Raw genomic sequence first — 20899 nt, 5'->3', positions numbered from 1 at the left:
CTTAAAATGAAGAAAATGAAAGGAAGGTAGGGTTTGCTCCATGAAACGTGTTTTAAAAGAAGATCGCGGTACAAGCTGTATTATTACTAAAATGGCCGCCATTGGGCTCCATGTGGGGCTCCATGCACAGAACTCTTGAGAGTTCTGTGGCTCCATGGCGGTGTACTACACCCGTTTGCGTGCGAAATCGCGAGAGTACGCCCTCTTTGGGGTAAAGGTCTAGCCGATCTTTTAAAATGTAAATACCGCGCGCCGCCGGCGGCCACCACCACCACCAGCGCTGAAAATCAATCAGAGAGTGAATGCTTCATGAAAATTTAACGGTTTCCACTCTAAACAGTGCCAAATCTGGGAACTGACCTATGCGGACAGCATCATTCATGGACATGATGGAGTCACTGAATCGAAGTCTGCCTAAATCTCCGGTTCAGCGACTTGATTTTGGTGACACGCTCGGTTCAGAAGGCGAAAGCGATGCGAGTTTCACAGCTCTTCCGGACTTGGGTATAGATCTAACCCTACCAGAGGAAAGTGGCGATCGCGTTGCCGTTGCTAGTATGTCCAATGCGAGTTCATTTTTCGATCGTGATGACTTCGATGAGTCTTTGAACTTGACCTCCGAATGGGACCCTGCGTTAGCAACACCAAAGAGCAGTCCATGTAGGCGTCGGATGCAACGTGAACGTAACGTTAGTAGACCAACTTCAAGACTGTTGCAGGACGACGAATATTATGGCTATGCTGCCGAAACATTCAGGCGAACTAGCGAGTCTTTTTCGACTACGTCTACGAGTCCGTCTCCGATGCTATGTACAAGGAAAGTTAATACGAGTAGTCCTGGTTCTCTTTCAGGCGGTAGTGGGGAAGTACTTGGAGGGTACGACTCACCTCCCCACAAGCGCTTGCGTAATCTTCGCCTGTTTGACTCTCCACACACGCCCAAGTCTTTGATACAGAAGGCCAATGCAAGTGCGAGACGGAACAAACTCTTAGCAAGCAGATTGTTCACAGACAAGCCTCGTCAGTCAGGTAACAATCCAGGTCTTACCAAAAGACCACACACCGCTCCTACCGCAAGAAGTATGGCTATGCATAGCAGGAAAGACTTGTCCAGGCAGATTGTTGCAAATGTAAACCCATTTACTCCATCCGCCATTCTTCAAAATGCAGCAAAGAAAAGGCTGCGGCAAGAGAGGTAGGTAAAATTAAAAATAGGGCAGTAAAATAATGTTACTATTGAGAGGTAAATTAGTAGGTCTAGACCTAGTTCTAATACTAAACTATTTAACGGTTACTAGAAGTACAACTATCTAGGCCCAAAACCACTATTTCGGCACAATTGGACAATCGCAAAACGCGAAAATTAAAGTTTTTAGAATAGGTTTCATTTTTATATCAATCCATGACACAAATATTCAAGTTTGTAGTTCAAAAATATGAACACACAATCTTGCTTTATTTTTGTGGTGTGATAATTTCTTTCATAGGGCGTAGATTTCATCATGTAACATACGTTACCAATGTCATTCTATTTCAAATGCTTTAAGATTGGTGACTACAGTCTATGATTGAGATAATTATGCGTCAGATGTGAAGTATACCATCGGCTGCCATGTTTGTAAATGCTGCCTGCAGATGGGAAGGATGGCAAATGACCTGTATGCTATACTGAACACAGCATGTCCTATTGTGTTAAATCTTATTTCATGTAGTGTTCATTTGTTTTCTCGATAATTTGATGTCAGACTTTCTTCAGAAAATATTTTCAACATTTATCAGTCCCAAATTGCCAGCCAATTCTTGAGTATCATCGATGAAACATGTGAATCTATGTGCGCAAAAATATATTCGTCAGATTCCACGTAACGTATGTTTCACGTTAATGTAACGTAAGTTACAAAGGTAATACTACTACATGTGCAACTGATTTTGGTACTTTTTCTTTTTGGTTTTGGTATATATTCTTACATTAATTTCTCGTCAACTCTAAGTGAACGTATATTATAACAAGATGTCGCAATATCATGGTGATACAATTCTCAAAAATTACAATTGAAATAGTTGTAAAACTGCAAGACTTTATAACATGTCCGCGTATAAATTCTGGAGTAGAACATTAATCCGTTACTGTTGATATTTTGAAGACAATTGGCTTCATACTTATGAATTTATGGCATTGAAATGATAAGAGTTGGGAACATGTTTTCACGTGCCTTCACGGACGAAAATATTGTCATGATGTACGTGTAATATAAAACGAGTGGTGGGTAACGTAGGTTTCACTTCAATTTTATCATAATGGAAGTTTTCGTATGCTTGACGTCTTGTAACGTGTTATCTTCATATTGATGTCTTGTAACTTATCTTCAGCTGTCACTTCATGCTGTTGAAAGATATGTTTCGAATCCATAACTTTACAGACTCCATAACTTTGCTGTCGCAACAGTTATTCTATGCAGGAACAGTTTGAAAATAGCAGATGCAATACAATAGTATTCACAAAATTTTTAGCACTTGAATGAAACAATAAGAAACGGCAGAAACGAGATGGTTACTCTATTAAAGTGCTTCATAATGAACAATAACGCCGTATTGCTTGTATTTGAAATTTCTGAACTCAGTAAACAAGAGATAGGGACAGAAGGAACCAAGAAATGTTCTTTGTTAATTGAATAAATGACCACTTTACTATGTTGACTATGGCAAATTAGGTCGATGAAATAACGTCAAATTACATAGTTGCATTAGCACAATACTGGGTAGGATGAATGAAATTGTCATTAGTGAAATGATGTACTTGATTGTCCTTGTTATGTATGCATTTATAAGACAGTATAATCCACAAGGATAACAAGAATAACAAGTCTTGCATTAATAATTCTTGCCGTATCTTTGTCTCCTGCATGGAAAAATGTTTTTTAATCTTTCAAAAGAAAAGTGAAAGGACAAGTTGCTATACATGCACAACAAAGGTACTGATAATGATTACAGGCAGGCCCGTAAGTAGGATTTTCATAGGGTGGGGGATGGGGTCAGAGTTAGAAAAAGTCGACTACTTCCAGTTTTAATCACCTGACAGGGAGAAAAATAAAAGCTCCCGTGCCATTTTTTTTCTTTTGTTTCATTTCTTTTACCGGGTTTCATCGACTGACAAGCAAGAAAAAAAAAGAAAGAAAAGAAAATTGAAGAAATATAAAGAAAGGCTTCAGCTTAATTCTATGCTGCCAGTACAAGCCCAATTTCATGTTTTTTTATTTGTTTATTTCAAACTGGGGAGGAGAATTCTGCGATTCATTTTTTCTTTTTATTTCCTTTTGTTTATATTTTGACTGCTGGCAAAGGGGCGGGGGACCTCGAACCCCCTCCCCTATAGTTACCCTGGTATAGGGTAAATTTAAAAAAAAAGATGCGAGACTTTGCTTCTTCTTTTTTTGTCAACTACGCGACGGGTACATGTCTTTTTTTTTTTTCTTGAATCTTAGCTTAGATATATGATTTTTCGCCAATCTGATTGCAGCTTATATATGTTCCCTATATACGTGATATATGGGGTTTTAATCTCAGCACTGCTCTTCCCATTGAAACTGCATTAACTTTAATGAGAAGGAAGAACAAGAAATGTTGATGTCTTAAACATCCGGTAATACTGAAACATACATCACTATAATCATTATTAGCATTATTATCATCATGTAGGCCTGATCTATGATGGTATACTCAGTAATAGTTAAAATTACATGTCTTTAATGCACATGTATTTTTGTTACCTTTTCTTCATTCAAAGTGTGTTTTTCTTCACTTTGAGATCATCAACGATATAACGACACAAATTTGAATTAATTTTCTCCTTTAAAAATTGTCAGGTAGTAGTAAGTCACCATATTGATTTATGATAACCGAAGATAAATATAATTGAAAAGATTTATTTCCCCATGGAATTCCTTCAACTATAGTTCAAGAACAATTAAATGTTGTTTTTATCCACGCACATTCTCTAAAATATCCTTTTTCAATGACATGAATTGATGAAACTTACGTTACCCAAACTAGAAACTTACGTTACTATATTAATGCAGGGACCTGATCCAATAGTTTTGAAGTAGAGGTCTGCGTAATCCCTAAGTTTATTAGGTATTCATTGCATTTTCTTGAAACAATGTTAAATTCATTGTTTATACCTGGAATATGACATCATTAAAGCCAAGTTGAACATCAACGCCCACCAAACGATTTTTTTCAAAGATACTATGATTATGTCCCCTTTTACTGCATCCTCCTAACAAACAAGAACATACAGCTGTAAATGAATTTGATATGTTTTGACGGAGAAACTCATCAACATCATAACTGCAACAATTAAATTGTCTCAAATTAAATGGGCTTTTCTGTGGATTGTCTGTTATCAACATGACAACATCTTGAAACTTACGTTACCAAAATTTGAAACATACGTTACGTAATAAATTGAGTGATTTATTTCAAAAGAATAAACCTGTACAGCAAAGTAATAACTGGATTTTTACGGTGGAATCTACTGACTTAATAAACACACAATAAACAGAAGTAAAGCATGATTCTATGAAAAACAACAACACATTTCCAACAAGCAAATACTTACTCAGTTTTTCAACACATAATGTAAAGGTATTTTGCGCGCTGCCAATGCTCAAGATGTCATTGAAAGAAGTTGCTGAGCTATCCCATGACCTCAAATCGACGGCACAGATTCGAGAAATGTACATTTAGGTGGTAATTAATGGTGTAATTAAGCTTTCTGTCATTTGGTGGTAACGTAAGTTACATCACGTATGTTACACTTGTGGATTGAATCGTATAAGTTAGCAACATAATAATGAATCTTTTGCCACCCATGGGTATGACGACAATCTACTCCATTAGTCTCAACTCTAGAACAATCATTCAGAGCTATGCACCTTCATACTTTTTACAAAGATGGTAACGTATGTTACTTCTCTTAAATCTACCTTTTTAAAATCTATATTTGCGAGATTAGCAGTCGCATGTCTTTTGAAGCTGAGTGATGAAATATCTTTTAACATAAACTTGCACCCCTTTTGGTCAGAAAAACAATACAATTGTGTAGTACTCATTGTAATAGCATAACCAAGTTGGCAGTACAAAGATGGTAACGTATGTTTCAGCGGATCTGGCGACACATTTCCATCAGTTATTTTGTTGATAAATAATGGTTAGTTTAAAAAGTTGTGTTAGGTTTTCATAGAACCTTATGCCACTTTTCTGAAACCATGAGTAAGCTTCCTCTTTATGCTCATATTTTCCCACAAAGTTGAGAAAACATTAAAAATCATCGTTGGCGACATGCACTTTTAAGCCTGTTGGCCGAACTTAACCCTCCACCAACGGCTTAGTGGTACAATTTTGCCTTCGAAATGATTTCAGTTTTTGTTTATATGTCCCTTGGCATCACATAAAATGACAGGGGCATTTTGAAAGAGCTTTTTATCTCTTCTAGGTGAGTAGGAACATAAGCGACACGATTTTTGACCAATTGCGCCGAAATAGTGGTTTTGGGCCTCTAGTACTGTGTAGATGTCTAGACAATAGTTAGGGCAATCAAAAATAGGATTGTTAGGAGATCTGTGACTCATGTGAGATACATACCAGTCCGGGAAACCCGCTCACGAGGCCCCCCCCCCCCCCCCCCCCCCCCCCCCCCCCCCCCCCCGGAAGGCCTCATGAGGCCTCCAAGGGGGAGCCTCAAGAAGCTCCCCATTCACTTTTTATTCATCTCACATCTGACGTATAAATTGTCGCAAATTTGCACGGTAATTTTTTTGTTACACACACATGTCCACTATCCATGATGAAAAGAAGAAATAATTCTGTCTGTTTTTTTTCCAAAAATCAAGTTTTAATAAACCGATGCAGAGCGACCCATCAAAACACGGGCGCCAGCGTGTTCGCACAATGCAAGACTGCCGCACCTAGATGTAGCGGCCTGATCCGACTAAATATTTTTGGTGCTTTTTTCTGCGGCTCTTACCTCTCCGCGCACGAATCAGCCTCGTGAAGCTGAAGTCTGACATTTTTTTACAAAAATTCGTAACGAGAAAAATAAAATCAGTACTAACCTGATCTTGTTCATATATATTCCAAATTACTAATGTTGGTACACTTGACTGATGGACCATCCCTTATACAAATCTGTAAAGCATGCCTCGCAAGCTTGCCGCAAGCTTGCGGATTAGCTTGCCACAAGCTTGCGGGCCAGATCTTGGCAAGCTTGCGGCAAGCTTGCAGGGTTCCAAATATTTAAATGAGCTGCCGAAAATTTGCATACTAGCTTGCTGCAACCTTGCAGGGCTAGCTCACATACCTGCAAGCTTGCACAAAATTTTTAGCTTGCCGCAAGCTTGCCGGCCAGCTCACTGCAAGCTTGCGGGCCAGCCTGTGGCAAGCTTGCAGCAAGCTTGCAGCAAGCTTGCAGGGTTCCAAATATTTAAATGAGCTGCTGCAAATTTGCATACTAGCTTGCTGCAACCTTGCAGGGCTAGCTCACATACCTGCAAGCTTGCACAAAGTTTTTAGCTTGCCGCAAGCTTGCTGGCTAGCTCGCTGCAAGCTTGCGGGCCAGTCTGTGGCAAGCTTGCAGCAAGCTTGCAGGGTTCCAAATATTCAAATGAGCAGCCGCAACCTAACATGCTAGCTTGCTGCAACCTTCCAGGGCTAGCTGACCTGCAAGCTGGCACAAAGTTTGAAACCTTGCATATTAGCTTGCCGCAACCTTGCAGGGCTACTGGTAGCTGACCTGCTAATTTGCAGCCTTGTGTATTGACTTCTGGCAACCTTGTGTATTGACTTCTGGCAACCTTGCAGGGCTAGCTGACCTGCAAGCTTGCAGGGAGTTTGCAACCTTGTGTGCTATGCCACCAGTTTGCGGAATGCTTGCTGCTAAGTTTGTCGCAAGCCTTTGCAAGCTTAGTTTTTTAAAGAAATTAAGAAATTTGATTACTATAGAGCGCTCGCACAGGAGACCCGTTCGAGCACTTGAAGAGTTTGTTCGCAAAAACCGATAAGTCCATTTTTGAAGATTTTGAAGTACGGTTTCTGTTATAAAGTACAAATTATACCCTTAAAATGATATATTGGTCCTTACATATAAAGGTACATTTTTGAAGTTACGGTCAAAAGAAGCAAAAATTTCCTTATTATTCTCTTTATTTTTCTTGACCTTTAATTGCAAATATCTCCATTTGGTAAATATGGACTTATCGGTTTTTGCGAACAACTCTTCACATACATTGTATCCCCTGAACCAATCTCCCATTCCCCATCTGGATTACTTTAGGCCAGAATGTTGTATAATATGGCAACTGTCGCAGGATACAATAAAATCTGACGAGAAATGAGGCTGGTATATAGCACATACAAGGAATATAACATGTCATCCTATAAAAGTTTGAACAATGAGAGCACTGGCAATGAACATTTTTGTTACCTAGAATAACTCCCCATAAACCTCAATAGCAAGTTTGAACAAAATTCAACAAGAAATGTGGCTGATAGAGCATGCACAAGAAATGTGACTGGCATCTAAGTTGGAGCACTGAGGGCACCACCACCACAAGCTGTTGTGTCCTACATGTACATGTACAATGATCATTCGTTTACCGATCCTTAGCAAGTCTGAATAATTAAATCCCATAAGAATTGAGGTTACATGTAGTACCATACAGCACATACAAGAAATATGACATATCCTTAAAAGTTGGAACAATGAGGACGCTGTCAATGAAAACTTTTGTTACCGGTACCGGTACCTAGAATAACCCCCCACAAAACCTCCATAGCAAGCCTAAATAAAATCTGACAAGAAATGTCGCTTCTAAATAGCTTACGAATAGAGCATATACAAGATATGTGACATGGCCTCCAAGTCGGAACACTGAAGGCGCTGTCACCACAAACTGTTATGTGTCCTTCATGTACAATGTAGATTGACCACCCGCACCTCCTTTAAAATAGCAAGTCTGAGTAAAATCCAGTGAGTAACGATCAAGTCATTGCATAAATATTTAAGCATTTTTGCAAATTTTGACATGGTCAGGGTGACCTTTGAACCTGTAAAAGCTAGAACAGTGAGGGCAGCATTATCAATACACTGTAGGTATAGGTGTATAGATTTGACTATGATACCTTTACATACCAAATTTGAAAAAAATCGGTCGAGAAACAAGGCCAGCATCACACACACAAGCAGACCCTGATGAATTTACCTTTTCATGTATAAAGACGGAACAAGCGAGGGCACCACCACCAAAAACAATAGGCACCTTGATTTCACTATGATGCACCTTTTTGCCAAATTTGAAGAAAATCTAATAAGAAATGTGGCTGATAGAGCACACACAAGAAATGTGACATGGCATCCAAGTCGGAACACTGAGGGCGCCATCACCACAAACTGTTGTGTCCTTCATGTAGAATGACCACCCATACACCTCCTTAGCAAGTCTGAATAAAATCCGTTGAGTAACAATCAAGTTATTGCATATATAAGCACATTTGCAAATTTTGACATGATCAGGGTGACCTTTGACCCCGTAAAAGGTGGAACAGTGAGGGCAGCATTATCAATAGGTATACACGTAGGTGTATAGATTTGACTATGATACATTAATACATAGGCCTACCAAATTTGAAAAAAAAAAAATCGGTCAAGAAACAAGGCCAGCGTACGTTGCACACACAAGCAGACCCTGTTAAATTGACCTTATTTTCATGTATAAAGACAGAACAAGCGAGGGCGCCATCACCAGAAACAACAGACATCTTCGTTGTACCATAATACACCTTCATGCCAAATTTGAAGATGATCTACGAAGAACTGCAGCCAGTAGAGCGCTCTCACAAGAAAATCTCTGTGGCGGACGCGGATGCAGCGGACGCAGCTGTGCAACGAGGCCAAATCCATAGTATCCTCCGAACTCTGTTCGGGGGATACAATTAGGAAATTTAATTGAAATTTGCACAAAAGTGAAACATAAAAAAAAAAGGATGAAGTATAAATAATACACTCAAATCTGTTATACATTCATTTATTTTACTATTAAAAAAAAAGAGGTATGCAGAATGTACCGGTATTGAGTTATATGTAACAATAAAAATACCTGTTAATACACACACAAATTACAATGGGTGGGACTGTATTGCACATTTAGGGGAAGTTACTATGATTACTTTGTTAAAATGTGTAGATTATTGAGGTTTATGGGGAATGAAAATATGGTGAAGTTATTCAGCATGTTAATGCATGCAGTTAGTTATAATAGTATTAATCAATTTCATACCTTTAACAGAATTATTGTCCTTAAATCTAAGCTGCACACAGAAACAGTCAAACCGCCATTTTGAATTTCAGAGTGAACAAAGTAACTTTCTTTTTTGTAACTGAGAGGGCACCAGGCAATTTTCTCTATCAATTAACCTATAAGCTTGCGACAAGCTTGCGACAAGCTTGCGACAAGCTTGCAAAGATTTTGATTGTGGCCATACAGTTGCAGTAAGCTTGCGGTAAGGTTGCAGAATTTGCTCTAACTTACCCACAAGCTTTAGCTTGGGACAAGCTCACGAAGATTTTGACTGCATTTTGCATGCTTGCGAAGTTCTAACCCGCAAGCTTGCAGCAAGCATGCAAAGATTTTGATCACAGTTCACAAGCTTAAGTAAGCTTGAGGAGTTTTCTTTAACAACCTGCAAGCTTGCGACAAGCTCACAGAAATTCTGATAATGGCCTGCAAGCTTGTGGTAAGCTTGCGGAGATTTCTGCATTACTTGCAAGCTTACGGCCAGCTTGCAGAGCTGTTAGTTGTCTCACCGCAAGCTTGTCATAAGCTTGCACAGCTTTCATATGGTCTTGCAAACTTATCTGCAAGCTTGCGACACAATCTGCAAGCTTGCGATTATTTTTGCAATCATATCTGCGACCTTGCAATCGTCCACAAGCTAATGGTAAGTTGCTGCAAGCTTACCGCAAGCTTGCAGCAAGCTTACCAGGGGATGCCAAGTTTGTATCATGCTTGCAGTAAGATGGCAATAAGCATGCGCAAGCTTGCACTCTTTAATACAAGCTAATTAAGGTTGCCGCAAGCTTACCGCAAGCTTGCTGCAAGCTTGCCGCAACCTAAGATTTTTATAAGGGATTACACACACATAGACACACACACACACACCTTTTCGGTTCATTAAAAAGATTCAAATTGGTTATACCATCATTTATATTCTTTACCCACGTTTTTATTTCAAAAACAAAACAGTTTTCCTACCCATCTGTGCCCCTTCAACCCAATGACAATCCCATCTACAATGTGGGTTGTTCCTGAAATGCATTTGATGGATCATTCGTTTTTCCTCCCTCTCTCTCTCTCTTTCTTCTGATGTTCTTTCATTCCCACTCAAGAACATAATTTGTAGTGTATAGACAAAATCAGACCTTTGATAGAACCACCTGTTCATGTGAATCTGCCTTTTGTTGTATTTTTTTACTTCATTTTTTAAATATATTTCATATATTTCATCATTGAAATTGTGATTTTTGCATTTGTTTTTTTTTTTCAATAGAATTGTCACTGAAAAAAAAAACCACCCATACACTAACTATTCCGCTGCTCAGTTGTACAGGATATAAATAGTGTGTGTGTGTGTGTGTGTGACAGAGAGGGAGAGGGAGAGAGAGGCAAATTTCCAGAGAATGTTTTCTTTCCTCTTTCTTTCTCTGTCTTTCTTTCTGATAATATTGTTCTTTTTCCCCTTTCTAGAACATAGATGTGTCTGCATCAAAGAAATAAGGCTTTTTAGAGAATCACATGTTCATCTGACTGGAATTGTTAGGTGATACGCTATCAGCGTGTCACCTATTGTGATTGTCAAAATTTCTCTTTTTTTTTATTCTTCTTTCTTTCTGCCACATTTTGTGTCGTCAATATCTCAACAATGACATTACGGAATAACATGACATTTTCAGTCAACATGTCTCATGACAAAATCTAGCCACAATAAGGTTTTCATGACAGTAACATATCTATGACGTCATCTAGGCGCCATTTTGTGATTTTCGGACCTTGTCACATGATCGATCATAACTTCATAACTGCCTATCATTTCTGTATCATTTTCGGTGGACATAAAGTTCAGGTCACGCTCTATCTTACTTTTTAACGCTAGTTACCCAGGTCTTCATTACGCGCGCGTTTGCGCGCGTCAAAATTTTAAAAGGCTCAAAACGACTTCCCAATGGGAAATCTCGAAGTTTCAGACAATTTTAAGCGTTTCAAACATTTTCTCGCGTGCGCGTCCGTCCGCGCAATTTCGCGCGCAGAGGGCGTAAGCAACATGAAAATGCATTTTTTTGACTGATTTGGATTCCTGATACTTTGAGTAACAATATCCATTGATTTCCGATCGATGTTGACCTATAACAAAGAAATGCACTGGCGTCAAAGTTGAAATTCTGCGCGCGCGTCTTTCTGCAAATATAGTGAAAAAACATGTCTTTGTTTATTTCGGCATAGCTCTTTAAATCGTCCATTGACCCTATATTTCTATTGCATATTACAAAAGCATATGAATTGTAAATAACATTCCAAGTATCAATATTGCCAGGAAAACTCGATGACGTGATCATATCGTCATTTTAAATAAAAAAAAGTGGAATTGATTTTTTTGAGGTACTGTTTCTGACATTCATTTGCTCGTATCTCTGTTGTTTAAGCTCAATATTATCCCAAATTCGGATATGTTGTAATTTGAACATTTGCCTTTCAAGTCCATGTCATGGTTTTGGAATTTGATGACGTCATCATACTTTAAATTGTGATTACAGGTAAAGACTCAAAATCGGACAAGTTTACGTGTAATGTCTATGGGAGGTGATTTTCTCTTAAACCGTACATTGACTTGACAACGTTTAAGCACCTTTATCTCAGCTGATTTTGCTCCATTTCCTCTGAAACTTAAGTATGTTGTAGCTCAGACAATAAGCTGCAGTAATCATGCATTTTATATTTTCAAATCTCCTCATTAGGTCGACAATTTTGTAGTTAAAAACTGAAAATGAGAATGCAATCTGTACGGAACGATTCCCGATTGTTCTTTGCAACTGTATATTGGTCGAATCCACGCGGCCACTTGTGGGAAGTTGAATAGCGCCATCTCAGTCAGCACTGTGACGATAGTTTTATCATACATTTAAGTTTCGCATAGGATCTTCAGGACAGCCGTGTGGCGTAATCGCTTAGCGCGCTGGGTGTTCATAACGCCATACCGGAAGGCGAGAAGTTCGACTCCCGCAGGAGTTTTCTCTTTCTTTCTTTTTCTTTTTTTTATCGGCAGTTCAGCTTTACTCCGATGTCATTTATCGTATTATTTTATCAAGTATACGTAACCCGTGAACACGGCTGCTCTATTTCCCTTGTTTTTTATTGGAGTTTGGAGATTGGGTTTGCTTCATTAATTTTGTCACACTTAATGTTGTAAATTGCCCCTTGTTACAGTGTCCCGCTTGCCACCTTTCGTTTGCTCTTTCCTTTTCTCTTCATTGGTTCTTGTTATATTGTACATGTAACAGGATAGGTAGGAACATGTACGTTTAGATAACTTGCAGGAATGGGAGCTGAATTGATTAACTCTAGTCCAGGTGTATGGCGTCTCGCTCATCTCTTTGAAATTCCAGGTTGTTATTGTTTGACCCAATAACGGAGTTGTAGACAGGTTTTATGTTGCTATAGAGGTATCTTGTGCCACATGAGTGGAAGGCATCACTGTTTAGTAGTAGTAATGAACTTTTTCATGTTGTATATATTATTATGGTATAAAGATATAAATTTCACATCCAATCTTCGGGACAGCCGTGTGGCTTTATAGTCGCTTGGCGCGCTGCATGGTCATTATGCACTACCTTAGGACGAGATGTTCGGGACCCGCAGGACGCTATTATTTTTTTTCTCTCCCTCTCTTTCTTTGTTTTTCTTTTGGCAGTTCAGCTTCATTCCGATGTCATTACCCCACGACACACAGACACTCAAGTTCCCCCCCTTTTTTTTTGTCGGAGGCTGGAGGTTGAATTTGCTAAATTTATCATACGTAATGTTGTAAATTGCCCTTGGTATACAGTGCCCCGCTTGCCACCTTTCGTTTTCTCTTTCCTTTTCTCTACGTTTGTTCCTGTTACACTGCACAAGACAGGTCGGAAAATAATTTACATAACTCAACTGGAGCAGGAATGGCAACTGAATAAATTAACTCTAGGCCAGGTGTATGGCGTCTCGCTCGTCTCTTTGAAATTCCAGGTTGTTATTGTTTGACCCAATAACGGAATTGTAGACAGGTTTTATGTTGCTATAGAGGTATCTTGTGCCACATGAGTAGAAGGCATCACTGTTTAGTAGTAGTAATGAACTTTTTCATGTCCCTCCATGTCAATTATAGTGTGTTCAAAGGGGTTGTGTGTCTATCTGCCAAAGAAAAGGAAAACCTTATTTTCGTCATGGCTATTTCTCTATACGTAACCGTAGGTGATGAGTGTTGTTGGTATCTGAGCAGTGAATAACACAGCATCAGGCTAAAATCCCCCTTAGTTATATGCGCTAAGCGTTCAATTTGATATATCTTTATTTATGTAGTTAATCACTGCTAATGGAGTTACAGAATTATGTTATGACACGTTTCACTGAAAGTTTGTAAAGCAAAGTTTATGGACAAGGCAAGCAATTGTACATGAATAATACCAATGATTTCAGAGGGAAATTATGGTATACCTAAATGTAAGGGTATCATTGCTTTGGAATTGCTGAGACAATATCTTGGCACGAGGGCTTCCACCTGTAATAACTGATCCCTTTGAAGATGTGTCAGTCACGGTTGATCGTCATGATTCATCTTTCACGTAGAAGCTTCCGTTCCACACTCTTAGTTCGAGAAGACTTACCATCATACTTCAAATTGTGATTAAAGGTAAAGACTCAAAATCAGACAAGTTGACGTGTTATGTCTATGGAAGGTGATTGTTTTTTTAAACCATGCATTGACTTGACAACGTTTAAGCACATTTATCTCAGCTGATTTTGCTCCATTTCCTCTGAAACTTAAGTATGTGGTAGCTCAGACAATAAGCTGCAGTAATCATGCATTTTATTTTTTTCAAATCTCCTCATCAGGTTGATAATTTTGCAGCTAAAAACTGAAAATGAGAATGGAATGTGGACCAAACGATTCCTGAATCATCTTTCACATATAAGCTTACGTTCCTCATATTTTCTCGTCAAGACGTACATGGCCGAGAGGATAAAGGCGACGTCACAAAAGACGTGAGGTTGCACACGTACGGGTTCGAACCCCATGAGAGCACGAAACAAAATATCTTTTGCTTTTTTTGTTTTATGGAGTATTCACCTTCGTCCATGTAGAAATCACGTTTTCATGTAAACGTACACACACACAGGCACACACAGGCACACACACACACACACACACACACACAATATCCCTACTGAATATCAATGTAAATTTGTGTTGTGTATAGCATACATAGATAGATTTAAGTTTCGCACAAGATCTTCGGATCTTCCGTGTGGCAGAATCGCTTAGCACGCTGCGTGTTTATAATGCCCTACCGGAAGGAGAGAAGTTAATCGAGTCCCGCAGGACTTTTTCCTTTTATTTCTTTTTTCTTTTTTTCTGCAGTTCAGCTTCACTCTGATGTCATGAACAAAGCTACTCTATTTCCCTTGTTTTGTATTGGAGTTTGGAGGTTGGGTTTGCTTCATTAATTTTGTCACACGTAATGTTGTAAATTGCCCCTTGAAACAGTACCCCGCTTGCCACCATTCGTTTTCTCTTTCCCTTTCTCTTCATGGTGTTCTTGTTATACTGTAGCAGGATATTTAGGAACGTGTACGTTTACGTAACTAACAGGAATGGGAACTGAATTCATTAACTCTAGTCCAGGTGCATGGCGTCTCGCTTATCTCTTTGGAATTCCAGGTTGTTATTGTTTGACCAAATAACGGAGTTAAAGACAGGCAGGGAAGGAAGTGACTTGATATTGCTTCATAATGAGGAATTTCGGGCAACACCTTTCCAAGTGTAGTGATTATGACGGGGTTCTCTGTCGTTTATTTTTGTCATGGCTGTTTCACTAGTTAGCCATAGGTGATATATGTTGCTGGCATCTGGGAGAATAGAACAGATCAGTACCAAACTGGAATAGCCCTATAAGCAATGTGGTAAGCGTTCAATTTTTTGCATTATCTTTCTTCTTTAAAGTCAATTACTACTCATCGAAATACACAATGATTATAATATGACACGTTCCACTGGTAGTTTAGGAAAAGGGAGTTAATGCACGATGCAATGATAAATGTGCTACCATTGATTTTAGAGACGTCATTGTGGTGTCGTACTGGTGATGGTAAGGGAACCATAGATTGCTTTTAAAGTAATGAGACAATCATTGGACCTTTGCATCAAGACCGTATTCCCATGTAGAATATAATGCATGTTCCTGCGGCGTTTTTTTTTTAAATCCTGACGTGGACATTTCCTTTTTCTTGTTTTTAATTTAAGAATGTTATATCTAAATTTGTTTCTTTCCCCTAACATTTTTTTGTTGTTGTTGAATATAAAGTTGGACATTCCGTGACCGAGTAGAAGAGCAGCGATTTAGTTACAGTTTTACAATGCATCTTGTTTACCATCTTCTCTGACATTAAATTGATGGTTTTTATATTTGACATTGTCTGTCTATTTGCCTGTTTATGCTCATAAAACACTGCTATAACAACTAATACATTTGCTTCACTTGTCACATGCAATGATATGGATTGCAGTTGTGCATGCAGTTTTCCTTTTGCCACCTCTCGTTTTTCTCTCCCCTTTTCCCTCACTTTGGTTTTGTTATACTGCAGATGGGAATGATTACAATAACATAACCCAACTTGAAGTAGGAATGAGAACTGAATAAATTAACTCTAGGCCAGGTGTATACAGCGTCTCGCTCATCTCTTTGAAATTTCAGGTTGTCATTGTTCGACCAACGGAGTTGAAGACAGGCTTTATGTTGCTATAGAGGTATCTCGCGCCACATGAATAGAATGCATACGCTGTTTAGTATTAGTAATGAACTTTTTCATGTCCATCCCTGCCAATAAAAGTGTGTTTGACGGGATTCTGTGTCATTCTGCCTACGAGAAAGCAAAGTTTTATTTTCACCATGGCTGTTTCTCTATTCGTAGCCGTGGGTGATGGGTGTTGTTGGCATCTGGGCAGTAAAGAACCGAGTATCATGCTATAATACCCCCCCCCCCCCCCCCCCCCCCCCCCCCCCCGTTAGGTTCTAAGCGTTCAATACGGTGATATATCTTTCTTCTTTATTATATCAATCACTGTTGAGGGAATTACAGAATTATATTATGACACGTTTCACTCAAAGCTTAAAAAACAAAGTTTATGCACGATACAAGTAATGGTGCATGAGTCCTATAGGCCATTGATTTTAGATGAGAAATTATGATATGCCTATAGTAGCGGTGTCATTGATTAGGAATTAATGACACGATTAAGCACTCTTTCCACTTCTAACTGTCCCCTTTGAATGTGTGTCGATCACGTGAGATTGTCATAAATTATCATTCACGTGAGATCGTCATAAATTATCATTCACGTATACGCTTACGTTCAAAGTGTACTCTTAGTTGGAGGAGACCTATAGTTACATGGTTAAAGGTGATGTCTCTTTCGCTAGAGCCGTACGTTTGGCCCGTTTTTCTTTTGCCCTTTTCTCTTTAATTGAGGTATCACTTTCGTCCAGGATAAATCACATTCTCATGTAAACAGACTCACTTGCTCTATATCCTTTGTTTTGTATCGGAGGCTTCATTGGTTTTACTGCTGGTAAATCTCACAAGCTTGTATATAGCTGTAAGAGCTCTCTGAACTGATCATTGTTATAGCGAGATTAGAGGGAGTCATATTGGTTATGTAAATAATGGTCAAAGGTCATGTTTTAAAAGGCCACTGTTAAAGCCAGGATGGTTATAAACACTTAATTGTCATGTTTTATTTGTATGTGCCGAGGATCACTTGGACCCCGTTTACAGTGCGAGGCTCGGCCTCGGCTGGGCCGCGCCGAGCCCACCTTCATTTCGGTGTAAACGCGCAAAAGGCCAAATGCGGGGCCAAAATTGGCCTCGCATTAGGCCACGCTCTGGAGGTGGTCTCGGTCGCGGCCGAGCCGCGGTCGCGCCCGGCCTTTTTCTCAGTGTAAACGCAAACTGGGCTAAATGCGCGGCCAATTTTAGTCTGGCTTCCAAACCCTCGCCTGTACTATTTCGCTATTCAGGATATTAACCACTTCAACGTCGAAAACTAGTATAGTTTAAGGTGGTTTTGTCCTGCAAAGGATTTTCTCCTTCGGCAAAGCCCTTTGCCCGAACGGCGACTTCGTCGCCACGGAATTCAGTTGGCAAAGGATCTGAAAACCAGACAATACCAAATTGCGTTTGTTTACAAGTAGAGCGCCACTACGACAAAATATTGAAAGGCTTGAATCAAAAGCGCGGCCGAGCCTGGCAGTGTAAACGGACTAAATTGCGGGGCTCAGCCTCGCAATTGAGGTTGGCCTTGGCCGCAGCTCGGCCGCGGCTCGGCCCAGCCCCGCACCGTAAACGGGGTCTAAGTTTATGCACTGTACGTACTCAAAAAGTCCGTAAATCGACTTAGTCGCACACGCACAGAATTTCCACTTAGTTTGTGTGACAGAAAAACAAATGTGATCTGAATAATGTAGGCCCAAGAAAGTTCAACTAAGTATTTCATTATAATTTCAAGGTGCTATATTACATTCTTTTTTTTTTTGTCGATCACGGATGACCGACATCTGATGACCCCAAGCGTATCACCTAACTCGTCTTCAGTGTGACGAGTTTCATATCTCGTTGTTTTTGTTTTTTACTTTGCACTGTATTTCTATTTTTTTCTATTTCTTTCTTTAATTAATTTTTGTGTTTTGTTTTGTTTTGTCATTTTTCTTTTCTTTTCTTTTCTTTTCTTTTTTCTTTCTTTTTTTTTTGGGGGGGGGGTAAAGAATAGGGCCGAGAGGGTTTGTGCTGTGGAAAAAAAAACCCAGCAAAAAATGAACAAAATTATTCTATAATAGGGAGGAATAAAAGGGAAGGGGGAAAAAAAGTTAATTCGTTAAAAAGTTAATCACCGAGTGAAATCTCACAAGTCTCAGATCATGTACACAGACAGTTGTACCTGTACTGACCAACACCATGATTGTAGGACATGCCCATCACTCCAACATCCTACGTCATGTATACATTCAGCCAGTGAGGAATTCTGTGGATTTGTTTAAAATTTGATAAAATAACAGTGCTTAGATTCGCAATGCATGTGCAGTATACAGCAAAATTCTAACGGTCTGATTCAGGCTGCTCGTTCAGCATGTACAGTACGCCGAGCAGTAGGGCCTACTGGGTACAGGAATGGACTCGTCTATTCCTGACACGGGCATGTCAAGTAAAATGGATATAATAGCCATACAGCAGTCTGTGTACAATGACATCTGATGTGAGAGTAAACTCAATGACTCACCCGCGGTGCAGAGGATCCTGCAGTTGTGCGAAACCATAAAATACGGCATTCGTAGCTTCCCATGTACCAAGAACGTATCATGATACATGAGATACATGTAGCTCTACAAAAAAAAAGCACGGGAAGGCATGAGGTTGGCGCTCTCGCGATTACTAAAAGATAAAGGTATTTACTCAAAAAGTGGTTGATGGGTAGTATTAGGTCCAACTGTACGAATGTAAGTATACACAGCCCTGTCGCTGTACCTGGCGCACCTCACCACCCCGCGCTCCCAAAGACAAAGCACATAAAAGACGTGTGCGGCATGTGAACATGATGATACTGATAAAAAATTTCAGATTTCAAGAAAAACTGTTCGGTTTTCACCTCAGTTTGCTTGGTTATAATAACCCTGCAAAGTTTCACTTGTATGGAACACAGTCAGGGGCATGAATTGTTGTTCAGTGCGATTGTAGTCATTTTACGCAGGGTGAAGATATTTAAATAGGATAGGGCCCCTGACGAGGTGCGGGTACCTCACTATACTAGTGAACCAGGTTAGGTTCTCTAGAATTGAGAAGAGCACGTCAAATAAAGTTTTGAGGAAAATTGGACAATCCATTCAAAAGTTATGCATTTTTAAAGTTTCAATGCCACCATCGCAGGATGAGAAGAGAGCTTTAGGTGTCACATGCGTAGGATGGTACACGTGTATTAAGAAAATATCTTTTAAGAATTCATATTTTGACTTTTCTTGCATTTAAAACAAAGAGCACTTGACTTGCCTATTTCTGAAGGCAGTGGAATTAATTACCCTTAACATACTACTAGTACCTTGTAGAAGTCTACTTACAACCGTACCTACATAGGCCTACACGTACATCAGTGGTGAGTCAAGGGAATGCACTTAGTTTATTTTTAAAAAGAATGAAATTTTGTGGAATTCTCTTTATATTTTCCTTATATTGTTCTGCATGAATGGCCTTGTTTCAGATCAATGGTGTAACTTTGAAAATGACTACTTATTGAACTATAAGAAATAAGGGAAGGGATATTTATTCTCACTAGCGTTCTACCGCGGGATCCCGCAAATTTGCGGTAGGACGATTTGCCGAACGCGTAATACGCGCAGAACGTTTTTTTCTACGCGCAGCGGCAGGGGAAAAAAATCGTGCGGAGGAACGCGGTAGGACGCTGATCGTCCTGCCCCGGTAGGACGGGCATGATTCATTCTTCGTGTGCACGCAACTACGGGCAGATACTGAAGTGGTGCACGCACATCCTTTCCCCGTCGATCGGATCATATCTCTGTGGCACAACCTTTCTAACGTTTGATGCATGTACGATACACTCGTTTATCCATGTATCATGTTGTAGTGTATTTGGGCGGCTCATGTGTTTCACGCGGGGTTAGTAACGGTGCGTTTCAATTTTTGAGTTCTCACGATCGTATTAATAAACATTATACACTTTCTTTCGATCTCAACATCAGCAAAACTGCGTTTGACTTGTTTGCACTTTACGAATACTTTGAGCTCTGTCACAGCACGATCATGACAAATTTTTGTCAAATTCTTTCGAAATCATGCTCAGCAAAACTGCGTGTGATTTGTCTATACAAATATACAATATAGCAAATTCTTTGGGCTCTCTCCAGCACGATCATGACGTTTTTTTGTCTAATTTTATCTTTTTAAAGTTTTTGTTCGATCTCACTTTCAGGAAAATTGCGAGTAAATCTTTTTTCTTTGAGTTTGTACAGTACGATCATGACATGTGAAGCAATCTATCACACACTTTCTCATACTAGTAGTAAAGTTGGGCAAGCGTTTTGGAACAAGGAAAAAAAAATGCTTGACCGAATCGGGCAAGCAAATTATTTTGAAGTCATCCTTTTCCCCCACATTTTCCCTGAGCTCCAATATCAATAAACCTATAAAAATCGAGCATACGGAAGCCCTAAACTAACGACTGTCTAGCGCTGCTACGCAGTTTCAACAACTTTCTAACACTTACTTTTCGATGAAACACGAACACTCGAGAGATCGCTATGATCGGAAGTACGAGTAGTTATACAATGTACTTGAATATTCCATTGCAATTTGTTTGTGAATAGTATTCCGTAGTGACAAAGCCCAATATTTTGGCAGTAAAAGTAACCACCAGCAGAGGACTGGCGTTTTCTGCTCGCCGTAAGTTGTTTGCAGGTGAGTATAGGTGACCCCCCTCGTAAACAGCCATACAGTAACTGTTTGTGCACCACGTGTCTGTAGAGCACGCAGCGAAG

At 39.5% G+C, this 20899-nt stretch overlaps 1 protein-coding gene across 1 annotated transcript in view; it reads left to right on the top strand.

The window, feature by feature from the left end:
• The first annotated feature begins 275 nt into the window (after positions 1-275).
• Positions 276-20899, top strand: part of LOC139734526 (wee1-like protein kinase 2) — a 233965-nt gene continuing 213341 nt past the window's right edge. Inside the window, exon 1 of the mRNA XM_071645302.1 lies at positions 276-1195. Coding sequence (XP_071501403.1) covers positions 363-1195 — 833 coding nt within the window. The 5' untranslated portion in view covers positions 276-362. The remainder of the gene's footprint in view (positions 1196-20899) is intronic.

The sequence above is a fragment of the Diadema antillarum genome, unplaced genomic scaffold, assembly GCF_040938485.1.
Source record: "Diadema antillarum isolate AM-2024a unplaced genomic scaffold, OU_Dant_1.0 seq00000531_RagTag, whole genome shotgun sequence".
In the NCBI taxonomy this organism is placed as follows: domain Eukaryota; kingdom Metazoa; phylum Echinodermata; class Echinoidea; order Diadematoida; family Diadematidae; genus Diadema; species Diadema antillarum.
This window is presented reverse-complemented; position numbering and strand designations above follow the sequence as displayed.